Consider the following 14,608-nt stretch of genomic DNA (forward strand, 5'->3'; position numbering starts at 1 on the left):
ATTGAACTTTTCTGGAATTCTTGACACAGCCTGGTATTCCTACTCCCTCAACATTGATTTTCTTCACAATCTGTGATAAGGCTTCTCAGAAGTACTGCTTGGCAGGACTGATAATTTCTTCTGTTTTAAAATCTAAGACTACACTGTACAGTATTTTCCGTTCCTTTCAATTTCCTTCTTCCTTTAATTATACAATGATTACATCCCCTCTGTTTACAAATGTGGTCTGGAAAAAGACTAAATGCTACTATTTGTAGAAAGCACATTTTGCTCTTGTGATTCAAAGTTCTCACCAAGGAAACAGGCTTTTCCTTACATGTTCCTTGGAGAATATGGGGTTTGTAGTTGTCAATGAACAAAACTCTTCTGTCACAACTCTCTCTCTCTGATTTTGTTGTTGTTCACAACTGAAAAGCAAACAAACGCTATACTTGCAAGGTGAAAGAATGAAAAAGTAGTAACTAGGCTACATTTCAGACCAAACTCTTTTCTGCTCTCACTTCTGTTAGTGATAATAAACTTACTTGTGCGCCCCGGCTTGAATTTTTGTTTTCTGAAATTTGAAGGAACTTTATTTTCCAGATAACCTGAACAATACACACACATGTTAATACCTCTGAACATATACTACAACACACTACACATTTGGAGGCATCCTGACTTAGTGAATCGGAGGCTGGCCTTAGGGTCAGGAAGACCTGGACTGAAATCCTGCCTCTGACACAATACTGGCTACTTGACCATAGGCAAGACATTTAACCTCTCCGTGCCCCTAGGCAACTCTCTGAGACACTAAAGTTACAGATAAATTCCTATTATGCATCCGGTGGAGGGAGTTCCCACGATGAAAGTTCTCCAAGCTAATGATATCACGGGGGCAGGGGTGGTGTGGTGGAAGAGGGGGTGAAGGGACACACACAAAACGAGACATAAAAAGAAAAAATACAAAGTGTCTTATTTCGCACATACATACACAAAGATTTTTTAAAAAAAATCCTTGACTTGTAATAGCTAGTCCACCATGTTCCTATCAGTTCCTTAAAAGAAAAAAATAATTTTCAAAAATCCTTATATGTTAACTGATTCATAAATCTGAGGTGCAAAAGCAACTTCACAGGCGGCAGAAAGGAACCTCACATCCTTTTAATACTTCTCTTTCTCTGCTGGAGGAGGACTTGAGCTTCTGAGTTTGGGGGTGGGGTGTAGTGGGCGGAGTGACCATCCATACTTTAAGACCTGATCGGCCGTGTTCCCCCTCCCAAGCCAGGGTAGAAATCGGGGTGTTTGCGGGGGAGTAATGCGATGTGAGGGGGCAGGGACGGGGGAATGCTTCTGGTGGATGAAGTCCCGTTTGAGCTCCATCAATTAGAATGAGTGTGTGTGTGAGTGTGAGTGTGTGTATATGTGTTACAGAACAGCACAAGCAGCACTTGTCCTGTAATCGATTGCCGAGTGTGCTGAGCGGCCCCGAGCGCAAAGACACACACACACACACACACACACAGATACCCACTCACCGGGGGCGCGCGCGCACTCTCTCCTTCTCGCTCTCTTTTTCACATACACACAGACACACTCACGCACGCACGCACCCTCGCGCTCGCAGCTCCTGCCCGCCTGCCCTCCTCTTCTCTCCAGCACTCCCCTCCCCTCTCCTCCCCGTCCTTCCCCTCCTTCCCGGTGCCCGCCCGCTCGCCCGCCCCGCGCGTCCAGCCGGCGCTGGGGGAGATGGGCTCGGGCTTGGCAGCCGGATCGGTTTCTCGGGGTTTGACCAGCTGTCCCGGGCTCACCCTGCTCCTCGCTGAAGATGGAGGAAGTAAAAACAGGATTACCCTCCGCTCCAGAGCCACTGCCTTAGTTTCCACAGCCCACCGCAGTGCCCCAACACACACTGGCCACCCAGGGACAGCCCGAGAGAGACCCACACAGAGACACGAGAGACCCAGGCAGAGAGAGACACACAGAGAGAGGGAGGAGAGGACCCACTCACAGTAAACACAAACAAAAGGGGGATGGGATTGCCTCCCTGCGTGTCCTGCTGAGGTAAATCTCGCTCGGCGCTGGCTGGCATGGTGGAGAGAGCAAGGAGGAGGAGGAGGAGGAGGCGAAGAAGGAGGAGGAGGAGGAGGAGGAGGCGGCGGCGGCTCGGCTGGATCTGCCCTCACCCGGCCCCGACCGGGGGGCAATGAGCGGAGCCTAAGGCGCGCGGGGGCAGGAGGAGGAGGAGGAGGAGGAGGAGGAGGGTGGCAAAGTTAAGGGTAATTATGCAGCCTCTTCTGCACTCGCCGGCTGCGGGTCCGAGGACTTGTTGCTGTTGGCCAGCGATGAGGAGGAGGAGGAAGAAGAGGATGGGGGAAGGGGGGGATGAGGCAGGGGGAGGGGAGGAGAGGCTGATTAGAGATCATAATAACAACAATAATACTCCATTTGCTGGGAAGGAGGGAGGGATGCTGGTCGGGAGCCCGGCTGGGATGGCTCCCAGGGGCTCGCGGGGGATCGGATGGGAGATGCCTTCCTCTCGGTTTTAATTCCTCCCCTCGGATGGTCTGTTTCTGGGATGTTAATCGATTAATCAGTTCTCCTCTTCGACTGATGTCACGGATTGGTGGTGGTTGTTGGTTGGCGTCTGCTCGGTGTTCACTTGAATTTTGCAGCGTGTGTGTTTGTGTGTGTGTGTGTGTATGGGGGGGTTGCCTCGGATAAACTGCAGTCTTGCTAGAAGGGAAAAGCCTGTTGGAATTTATTTTAAAAAATACACACACATAACAACAACAGCCAACAACCACCTGGCATGACACATGTAAAATGCAGCAGCTAAATCACTTTGACAGGTTCTAGTGTCTGAGCGAGAGAAAGAGATGGAATTAAGATTTCTCTGTGTATGTATGTGTGTGTGTGAAAATTTTACCAAGGGCCAAAAAAACAGTCCTGTGAAGTTGGCCTAGGTCTCTTGCTAGGTTTTGCCTGACTGTCCCTCCCCCCTCCTCCGTCCCTCCCCCCCCCTTTTCTTTCAGTTTTCTTGTCTTAGCTTTTGGTCGATTCTTAAGGAACCGGTGGATCAAGTTTTTTCTCTTCTTGTTAATCGCATTGCTGTAGCACTGACTGACCTCTCTCCCTCCCTCCCTCCCTCTCTCTTTTTTTTTCCTCTTTCCTGAAAGTACATGGTGCCATTCCTGAGTGACTTTTCCTACTAGACCATCCCAAAGGGAGGGGGAGGGGTAGGAGGAGAAGGAGGAGGAGGAGGAGAAGGGGGGGTGTTCCTTCTCTCTCATTTCTTCATTTTGTTTATCAGACGATCTGTTTGCTTGATTTGGGCTCCGAATGACCCACCTGTAAAGTGCCTTCCCTTCTTCCTCGCCTTGAACTCTGCAGGGGGCTTGGCTTGGAGGGGGGTAAGGGGCAGTGGGGGGAGGGGGACAAGAAACTTCTTTCTTTCTCCGTTTATCTTTACTCCGACATTGTCATCTCTTCCTTAAGGAGTTAGAAGAAGCTGAGATCTCCCGACAGAGCTGGAAATGGTGATGAATCTTTTTTAGTCAAAGGACAATTTCTTTTGTATGTACATTTCGTTCCTGTGCCTTTCCTTTTCTTTTCTTTTCTTTCTTTCCCTGAGGGTTAACTATTTCACTGATGGGGGAGACTTTCCTGTTCCCCCTGACATTTCTAGCTTTTTAATATATGTGTGCCGGCTGTGTACTTTTTGAAAAGATAAACTTACGTATTTGTAAAAGATCTGAAGAACCTGCTCCTCCTTTAAACTTTATAGATCACTTTCTTTAAATGCCTTATGTAATCAGTTATTTCAAAGAATTTGATAACAGCACTGCAGGTTGAAATACGTACTGAGCTGAGAATTTGATCTGACTATACCATAAAGAAAGAAAAGTTTTTTTGGGGGGAGGAATTGAAGGGAGGGGGGGAGGGAAGTGGTTTTGGAGACAAGAAGTGAAGCTGCCTGTTTTCCAGTAAGTAATGGAGAAATTCCAGGAGCCAGGGCTAAATATACTTGGCGATCAATACAGAAATGGCTCATTGTGAATAATTTAGCTGCTGGTGCAGTGAGAGTTTTGAAACTAAAGGCAAAAAGGACCGGAGCCAAAAGGAGAAAAAAAAAGTAAAATTCTCCTATGGACATGTCAGTTCTTTAAACTTTTCCCATCAAAGAATACAGTTAGATTATTGACCTCTTGTTTTCTTTATGTGAAATAAAAGCTAGGGGGTGTCATCTCGCACAATTTTTTGTATTTCTGGAGCAGAAGACTTTGTTTTATGTTTGTAGCATATGAAAACAATCCCAAAACTTTTTTTTTAAATGACCAAAGGCCACAATATGTTATGAATACTAAAAATTTAAAATTTATTAGATATAGCATTCAAATCCACGATCTTTCAGGAAATTAATATTACAGCGCACAGGTGCTCGGACAGATCAAGGGGCGGGCTGGAATGTCAATGCAAGTGAGAGAGTTGGAAAAGTGCTGCACAAATCTGTGAGACAGACTTGAGCACCAAGGTTTTTGTTTTGTTTTGCTTTGTTTGTGTCTCACACCCCACTCCCCCTCTTGATTAGAACATGATGAACCAACTTGCAACAATTGTGAATGGAGCTATCTGTTAACTCGGTCGTCCTCAAACCATAATTTGATTGTGGGAACTAATAAATATTAATATACCTAAATCCTAGTAAAAACTGGCATGATTGAAGTGTGACTCTCCCAATTAAATTCATTAAACTAGGTGAAACATTCTGACTTAAGGAGGCATTCTTGCCTTGCTACAGCTCATCTAGATGCACACTTATCTTCTCTGCGCTATCTCTAGCAGGAATCAGATCATTTGCAGAAAGAGTTCAGTGACTTGCAAATGAGCACATACAGTACACAGTAGTATGTGTCTTGGGCACAGGTTGTTGCAGTAGACCCAGCAGCAGAACAGCAATATGGGCTAACTGCTTAGAGCTTCAAAAGTTCAGCATTTAATGGCAGATAGTGAAAGGAATCATTGTTTTAAGGGTTTACCCTTTTGTTTTGTAGCACTGCACTTTGACTATGGAAACAGAGGCTATTGATGGCTATATAACATGTAAGTACTCATTTTCATTAACTTATTAATTATTAATCACAATCACTGATTATCCTATAAATTTGTTTAATTCAGTTAGGTATCATTTATAGATCAGGGATCTTAATTTTATTTTCTATCTGTTCACAATTTCATATTGAAGAGAAGTCCAGGAAAGCAAAAAACAATCAAAAAAAACCGCTTAAACTTTAGGCAAGAGCAGAAAAGGGTAAAGATAGACATTTATTTGGTAGTATGGGGAACTCATTTAGATAACTAGTATGGTACACTCAACATCTTTATACTATAATTTTTTTCTTTTTATTTAAAGTTTAGGAGACAACAGATTATATGTGTTTACTAGAAATTTTCTGTGGACTGAAATCTTTTTTTCCCTAACTTTTTTCCAGTCATTTAATGTGGAAAGTATTTAATTCTCTTTTAGTGCTTTGACAAGTGGCGTCTTGGAATTGCTTATTGTAAACAGTGTGATATTTAGTGATTTAACCAGGGAGTCTTAGAGCTCTTCTTTGCTGATCCTTTAAGTTTATAGATGAGAAATTATATTGTGTGCCTTTTACTATGGCTTTTAGAAATTTATGGTATTTTCAATCCACCCCCTCCATGATGTCTCTTCTTGACTTTCTGTGAATCTAATTGTCTTCTTTTGGAAAAAAAAATACTGTGTTTAAATTTAGAAGCTATGATACTTCAGTATCCATGAGCAAAAGTTGCAAAATTGAAATGTTATAATTGGATTCTATATGTCAAGTGAACAGAGTCTGAAAGATTTTATTTTTGAAAGCAGGTGACAATGAGCTTTCACCTGAAAGGGAACACTCCAATATGGCAATTGACCTCACCTCAAGCACACCCAATGGACAGCATACCTCACCAAGTCACATGACAAGCAGTAAGTCTTCTTTTTTATGATTTTTTTTCCCCATTTCTCTAGTGGCAGATTTGGATTCGTTGGGTTTGTGGGGTACGTTTTCTGGCTGTGGTGCAGCTGCTGCTATAGATTTTGCTAACTGAAGAAAAGAGCAACACAGATTTATTCCTGTTCATACTAGTATCATATCTTAAACATGAGCTTGCTTACTAGTTTGAACTATCCCGAGGTGGCTTTTGGGAACTGGTGCTTACCTGTGTCAGGTAAGAAATACTAGGATTGACTCGTAATTGGTTGGCTTTACACACTTATAGGATTAGATGTTGTTGTTGTTGTTGCTGTTGTTAAGTAAAAGGAAAAATGAAACAAAATTTCCAAAATGTTTTTTTCTAGTTAAAATTAAGTGCATGTTATATTGCTTTGTCATAAATGTGTTATTAGTGGAGAGTGTTAGCCTGTTACCCCTGTGTGTGTACATGTGTGGGTATCCATATACCTATATATATATGGTACCTATGTGTATATACATATACATATATGTATGTGTGTATATGAGTGTGTGTGTATATATGTGTGTATATATGTGTGTGTGTGTGTGTGTGTGTGTATATATATATATATATATAAAATCTCCCTCTATCTAGCCATATCTTTTTGAAAGTTCTTTCTACAAAGCCTTGAAAGTGGATCATAAATGAAAATATATAGTGCTTACTTAACATTCATTTCTTTAATAAAGTGAAAGGGTTTTGTTTTAGATTGTCAAGAGAAGAGCTAGGGAAGTATAAGAGGATGTATTGGGGTAGCACTAATGGCCGGTTTTAGCTAATATTTTTGATAAAGGGTCATTCACACTCATACTGTCTTAAGTACTTTTGGAAACTGTGCAAAGATTAGTTTGCTTGCATTCATTTTCAAAGGACAACATGCTTTTATTTATTAAGAGCGTGGTTTGTTTCTTGATTCTGTTTTATCAATGTACTTATCAAGGGCAAGTGCTCTATTACTTAGATTCAAAGAATCTATTTTGTTTCCATATGCTTTCAGTATGTGTTGTCTCCTTTTCTAGGAAGGACACTTTTTTTGTAGATAGAAAAAGTTGTATACTTATGCAGAATTTGAAGGCATTGATTTCATAGAAAAATTTAACTTATTAATCTGCTGATGCATAAACATATTTGTACATTTCTTAATGTCAAAATGAGTGTAACTGTTCCACACTTTATTCTTCCAGTTTTCAAAAATAACTTAGATTATTGGAAGCCTCTAAGATCCATGAGGTTTTTTTTAACCCTCAGTAGTGTATATGTTGTGATAATATAAAGAATATACTGGATTGGATGCATGTTCTTGTCTCATGTATTTTGCTTTAAATATTTTAACTGCTGTTTTGTAATTTTTATGTATTTATTGTGAGCTTATAGCTTGAAATTAATTTTTTTTACTAATTAGAGAAACTTCATAGAAGAATCCAGTTATAAAGGGTATTTTAAATTCTCTGTCATATATCAACAAGCCAGTTCTAGTAAATGAATAGACAAGTTTGTGCTAACTTCAGTTGCAATACAAATAACACATTTTAGCAGGTTTTATTTGGTCTTGATCAATTATGAATTTGGGAAAATAAATTTATACTCGAAAGCCTTAGTTTTCTTATCTGTAAAATGTGAGGGCTTCTCTTCTACCTCTAATATTATTCTACGATAGCAAAGAATGCTTTACATTCTCATTATTATACTGTGGATGAGTCTTATAGGAGTAGATTTTGTCTTCATAACTTTTTTTAATCATATGCACATTTCCCTCAAGGAATAAAAGGTAAATATTTATGTCAAAATTGCCATAGTTAACTGTTTAGCCTCTTGGTTTCAAAAAGACTATAAATTTGGATAGATGTTAGCTGTTGGTTGGAGACTCTGGTCGAATTTGGGCCAGCTAGTGGTTGGGATCCACAACCACTGGCTGAATTTCAACTGTGAATTTGTTGTTTAATGCGATTGGTCCCTTCAGTTTTGAATTTCATTTCAGCCTGACATATGCCTAGTTCAAACAGGCATTTTACCTGTCTCTTTTAAGTAAACAGTGCAGAGACCAGACATGATGATTTGAACAAATGAGAGCTGTGCTATTGAAACATTCCAGGTCTTCTCACCCAACGACAGTAAAATTATGTGTTTGGTAAGGAGATTTTTATTTATTAGCCTGTGGCAATTCCATGTTAGTAGAGTTTTTGGCTAGGTCACTGATGTTTTGGGGTTTTATTCCAAAGGGTTGCAGGTTAAAAATGTTGGCTCTCACTTCAGAGATGTCTGTTGCATCCTTTATATAGCCTCTATTTACAGTATCTAGGTTACCCACTTAGGTGTTAGATGGAGGAGATACCCATTTTTTCCCTTGTGTTAGACTTAAGAGAATAATCAGCATTTTAAATTGTCAAGGCACATGGTAGCAGAGGGCTACAGTGTAGCCTTTCAACTAGAACGGAAAATTTAAAATTGGTAGTTCTAGTGGTTTTGATCATTTTTGCAGGTGATTCGATCCTTGACTTTATATGAAAGCACTTATATTTTGGATCTGGAGTTTCCCCAAATCTTTTCATAGTGTACATCTGGATTGCTAATTGTTATTGAATAACAATACCTTCTGATTTCTAAAATGCATTTTAGCTCTTCAGCATATTTCTTTATGGCCAACTACTTTCAAGGATTTAATTATAATTTTGTAAGAAAACAACAGAATAAGTAAAAGAATTATTTCATCCAAATTCTTATGGAATAAAACTTTCTCTAGAAGTGGCATAGCCAACAGAAAACTACAATTCAGAGTAAGAAAAAAAGAAATATTTAAAAATAGTCAAGAGGTAATTAAAGAATCCAATTCAGTAATTTTAATGAAATAACTATGAAGTTATTGTGTTAAAGTAGTCAAGGCACGATAGTATCACAGTTATATCTTAGTAAAAGTGGTCAGTGTTACCATAAGGTCACCAAGATTCATTTGTTTTTTGTGTCTACTCTTAAGATGAGGGGTGAATATAACTTGCTGCTAGCTATTGAATTTTTAAAAAAATAGTCCAACTCTCATTATTTGACAATGCTAGAAGAGAGAACAATTGAGTGGAGAGAAGTGGAAGTGCTCTAATTTCCCCACACCTTTTGTATTTAAAGTACAGCTTAGAAAAAATTCTAAAAATAATATTAGTGACTTTCACATTCAACAATTAACATTTTCTTGTTTCAACATTATTTTTCTTAGTATCAGGAAAATCTCTTCGAGAACAAAAAAAATTCTTTGATAGATAGATAGATAGGTACAGTTGCCCGAGATCATTAGTGTATACGTACTGAGTTTTCTGACACTCTTCAGTGTCATGGATGACAGTATATATTACTTTATGGCTACTGAAAATACATGAATATCATCTGGAAATTTGAATCTGAGACAGAAGTCAGCCAGAACCTTATAAAAATAATCCCTATTGTTTTTGCCCATTGGAAGTGTATTCCGTCTTGTTTCTGTGTAAAAGTCTTAAAATTCTGCATAGTAACTTCTGATTTAATATTAAGCTGTCCAGTTGGGTTACTTAGAAAGTTTTACAGATACTAAAGATTGTGGTTAATCTTCTTTCTCATCCTCCTCTATTTTTCAAGTCAACTGTATATAAGCCTTCTTTATTGATATTTAGATTTTATTAAAATAGATACAACATTTGGAAAGTTGCTTTATTTTCTCATTTTAAAACCTTTCTGTGGGTGAACAACTCCCACTATTATTCATCATATACCTTAATAGCCATATGATATCAGAAAAAGTCGTTCTCATTTCATAACTATTTACCAATAATCAGATCAGTGGATGGAGTTTTACTTTTACAAAATGCTTCACATTCATTTTTCTTAGCTAGTTCTTGTTAGAACCTAGGATTTTGTCTCTCTGTCTCTGTCTGTCTCTGCCCCCCCCCTCTCTCTCTCTCTCTCTGTCTCTCTGTGTGTTTTCTTTTTCACATATAGGGAAAGAGGCCTAAAGAAATTAAATGACCTAACCTATGACATCCAGTTGCTGAAGGAAATTGCCAAAATTAAAACTTAAAACTTCAGTTATTTTTTTGTTGCTTTTGACCATTGTCTCTCACAATTATTACCTCAAATTTCTTCCTGTGTCCAATACTTATACACTTTTAAATAATGGACATCTAATGAAGGTACTGTGATATTATTAGATTATCCTGTTACGTTTTTAATCTAATGTATTTGTTTTTTACATTGACAGTAGGTTTTGTTTATTCAACAATTTCCTTTTTTTCTAAAATTTTTTTAACATTTTAAAGTTTTAAGTTCCAAATTCTATCCCTCCCTCCTTCTCCTGCCTCTTCCCTTAGATGGTAAACAATCAGATATAGGTTATACATGTGCAATTATGTAAAACATTTCCATATTAGTCATTTTGTACAAGAAGACTTGCATAAAAGAAAAAAAATGAAAGGAAGAAAATGAAAAATAGTGTGCTTCAGTTTGCTTTCAGTCAGTATCAGTTCTTTCTCTGGAGGCAAATAGTATGCTTCATCATTAGTCCTTTGGGAGTGTCTTGGATCTTTGCATCGCTGAGGATAGCTAAGTCATTCACAGTTCATCAAATAATATTGCTGTTAATTGTGTATAGCCTTCTCCTGGTTCTGTTCACTTCACTATGCATCATGTAAGTCTTTCCAAGTTTTTCTGAAATCATCCTGCTTGTCATTTTTTATAGCACAATAATGTTCCATTACAATCATATACCACAACTTGTTTAACCATTCATCAATTAGTGGGTATCTCTTTGATTTCCATTTCTTAGCTGCTATAAATATTTTTGTACGAATAGGTCTTTTTTCCCTTCTTTCAGATGTCTTTGGGATATAGACCCAGCAGTTGTATTGCTGGATCAAAGGGTGTGCACAGTTTTATGGCCCTTTGGGATCTAATGTCCTTTTGTAAGACTAGTTTATATTATGAGACTCACCCAATTTTCTGAATCTCTTTCTGTACTCTAGTTTGTCTGGCATCCATGCTTAGACTTCAGTAGTAACCACCTTGATGTGACACCAAATATACTAAATATAAAAATTTTAATTTTAAAATAATTTAGTATTTTTGTTTATGTATGTGCAAAAATACATTTAAACAAAATTAAAAGGCTATTTGTCCCCTTAAAACTGTCACAAAAAGAATAACTTCTATTAGCCTTTTCAAATCGACAACAGTAACAAAAACACAGGTTTTTTTCAGGTTTGAGTAGAAACAAAAGCTCCTGAGACATTTTCTTTTCCAATTTTCTTGTCCACTTCTTTTTGGCAGACTTGAGTACAGAGATCTATATAACTACAATAAGAAAAAAAATATATATATATATACACACACACATATATATATGTATATAGATTATAGAAGACAGTTTGCTGTCTTCTGAAATTCTCTTTCAGTGATCTGTGATAAGTATATATCCAATTGTATATTCGAGGGGAGTAATATCGAACATGAAGCTATTGGCATATGGTAGTTGCCATATAAGTTAATATGTTTTACACATATTGTACATATCTATCTACTCTTTGTTTTTCTAGTTTTGAATAAATGGTTACATTGTCTGTTGGGTTAGGTTTTATGTTCCAAACCAATTCCACTTGTACATTTTCTGTCTTTCAAAGTTTTAAAAGTCTTAAAAGTTTTAAGAGTCCAAAGACATAATGAATTGAGTATTTCATATTTTTTCATTGCCAATTCCAGTATCAACACCGATACTGCTTATGATTTGTACCTAATGGAATCACTGACCTGGGAAGAAGTAGCATACATTTGATTTTTTGTTTTCTTTATAGAGAGATGCAGCAGTCAAATTTACTCATTGATTACTTTATTATGCCTTTACATCGATAGCTATATGTCATTGATTAATTTGAGAAAATTGTTAAAAGAAAAAATGGATATTTATTTCTTATTCCCTTATTTCCAGTATGTGGCAACCTCTGAAGTAGGAAAAAGTTCTCAAAAGGACCACTTAGTGATTCTCAGAAATTTAGGTTAAAGAATAAAGAAAAATACTATATTTTTAAAACCTCTTAAGGAAACTTTGGTTAAGTAGAATATAAACCAGAAATGAAAGTACCTTTTAAAGGATTTCAGAGACATCGACTTCAGTTATGTGTTTTTTGGACGTATGTGATAGCTATCTATTCTACCATCAGTGTTCTAAAAATACTGGGCAGTACGAATGGAAAAGGAAAAAATACCCTGGTAGAGTAACCTATCCCATGTTCAGAACCAGTTCTTTCTTAGATCTTTCCCATCTAAAATCTAACCTTGACTCTCCTTGTGATACCTGAAATTCTCTTTCAGTGATCTGTGATAAGTATACCTCTAACTGTATATTCGAGGAGAGTAATATCAAATGTGAAGCTGTTTTAAACCTGAAGAAATGTTAAAATATAAGTTACCTTGGCATGTGGTAGTCACATGATTTTTGTTGAAATTGAAATCATTGAATAACTTATATAGACAGTTTCAATTTTGCTGTCTGATATTTAGTTTTCCCTTGAGATTTCTTAAGCAGATGTACATTTTAAAATTTATGAAAATCAATGTTTAATTTAATTGAAATTTGTTTTTCTCCTTTATTACTCTTTTTTCTTTATTACTCTTGAAATAAACTAATTTGCTCTTAAAGTTTATGCTAAGTAATTAACACGTTACCTGATCAGTGATCTTATTTATACTGCTCTAACATTCTGTGTTTCCATAATTGCACCGTTAAAGCCAAATTCTATATTGAGATGTATGAGTGCAGACTTCATTGAACTCTGTTTGCTTGATGCAACCATTTATGCTATTCTTAAAATTCTGGGTAATTTATATGGTTGACGGAGTGGTTTTGAACAAAAACATAGTCTTGTTTTAATATAGTGGCATATTTAATATATTAACTAATATGGCAACATTAAGATAATTCATAAACTCATACGTGCCATACTGTTTAGCATGGCATCAATCATTATCTAAGTTATTTTTCTGTTATGTGTCTTTGCATGTGAATGTGTAATTTAAAACCAGTGTGGGAGGACTTCTTAGCTACATATCACTTTATTCCATATTCAGAGGCACAGAATATAATATTACACGATCTTCTTTGGAAAACCTGAATAAAATTCTTAAAGACATAAAATGTATTTTTTGGAATTGGTTTGGAATATACAGTATGCATTCTGAGGGTTTCTTTTTAATAATTTATTTATAGAATTTTGCCCCTGTGGAAGTGTGATATATAGATTTAAATCAAACTGCTTTAAGCAGAATAGCTGTGATTACTTACATAATCGTAAAATATCTATTATATAATTTTTTTTTTTGGTCAGGGCCTGTGATTTCTTTAGTATGGAACTCCTGGTGAGGAAATTCCCTTTAACAATGCATATCAGCAACTCTTCTGGAATTTAATAGTCTCTAAAGAGTTTCTCAGGGTACTGAGACATTAAGAGACCTGTCCAGAATTACACAGTCAGTATATGTTGGAGGTGTATAAACTCTAAGGCTAGCCTTCTTTCTACCAAAAAACACATATTGAAACACATTTCCTCATAATTAGATAGTGCCACTTTAAACAGGTGCTTAACCAGAGCTGATAGAAAATTCCACAGCTAAAGTGGAAAATGCTCCCTGTCTATACAATTTCAAAATAGTGACAATGGTCCGTTATGTGTTAGTGTTAAAGTGCTAAGTAATGAGAGGTGGGGGCTGTTTTCCTGTTAGGGAGTTTCAAAGAAATAAGGTATAGATGATACTAAACGAATAAGTCACAGCTTGGGATAGGGGAAGGGGCACTGGGTTTAGAGTCAGGAGATATGAGTTAGAATCTTGCTTCTTCTTTGTAACATTAGGCATGTCACTTCCACCCCTGTGGCTCAGTTTCCCCTTCAGTAAATGAAAGGGTGGCATCCAGTATCTGTGCCTTGAATTGCACTTGAAGCAGTTAAGTGGGCTGCAGTTTTAGAGCACTGGTGTGTGATGTGCTCTCCAGCGTTTGCACTAGTGAACAGCGGACCAAATTGAATTTTGTATGCTACACAACATCATCTGTAAAGGTGTCCCCAAATGTAGTAGTGATCTGGGTTTCAAGTCACAGAAACATCAGACAGAAATTAATTAAGGTCAGCACAGAGGAGAGGTCAATGTCAATTTCAGACAAAGGTGGAAGAAGTCACTTCTGATTGTAGCCTCTGTCAGAGATGAACCTAGGATTTCTTGAAAACTTCAGGTTGCAAGGTCTAGAGGTTAAATTAGATTTAGTTGCTTAAGTGATACTAGTTATGATAATAACATGATGAATTTATGTAGTAAAACCTTATTCTTTCAGTTCATTAAGTGTTTATTAATGCCTATGATGTGAAAGCCATTGTGGCGGGCGCTGAGAATACAAAGACAAAAATGGAAAAAAACAATCAAGGACTTCATGTTCTATTGGAGAATACAACATGCTAACTGTACAATGAACATTGGCTTTGGAGTCAGAAGCCTCGGATTCTAATGCCAGCTCTGCCACTTAAAACTTTTGTATCCGTGAGTAAGTCACCTAAGCTCTCCAGGTGTTGTTTTTTCATCTATATAACTTCTAAGGGCCCTTCCGTCT

At 37.4% G+C, this 14,608-nt stretch overlaps 1 protein-coding gene across 8 annotated transcripts in view; it reads left to right on the forward strand.

Annotated features, from left to right (window-relative positions):
• Window positions 1-1,697: 1,697 nt before the first annotated feature.
• IKZF2 (IKAROS family zinc finger 2) overlaps window positions 1,698-14,608 on the forward strand; it is a 188,485-nt gene continuing 175,574 nt past the window's right edge. For 2 of the 8 annotated variants that reach the window (XM_078147302.1, XM_021008736.2), the window contains exons 1-3: window positions 3,428-3,518; window positions 5,034-5,082; window positions 5,867-5,974. In XM_078147302.1, coding sequence (XP_078003428.1) covers window positions 3,516-3,518; window positions 5,034-5,082; window positions 5,867-5,974 — 160 coding nt within the window. In that variant the 5' untranslated portion in view covers window positions 3,428-3,515. Of the gene's footprint in view, window positions 2,044-3,424; window positions 3,556-5,033; window positions 5,083-5,866; window positions 5,975-14,608 lie in introns of those variants that run through there. The other 6 variants (XM_021008730.2, XM_021008737.2, XM_021008732.2 and 3 more) reach the window with 5 other exon arrangements.

Source organism: Phascolarctos cinereus, unplaced genomic scaffold (assembly GCF_003287225.1).
Source record: "Phascolarctos cinereus isolate Bilbo 61053 unplaced genomic scaffold, phaCin_HiC Scaffold_7;HRSCAF=346, whole genome shotgun sequence".
Lineage (NCBI taxonomy): Eukaryota > Metazoa > Chordata > Mammalia > Diprotodontia > Phascolarctidae > Phascolarctos > Phascolarctos cinereus.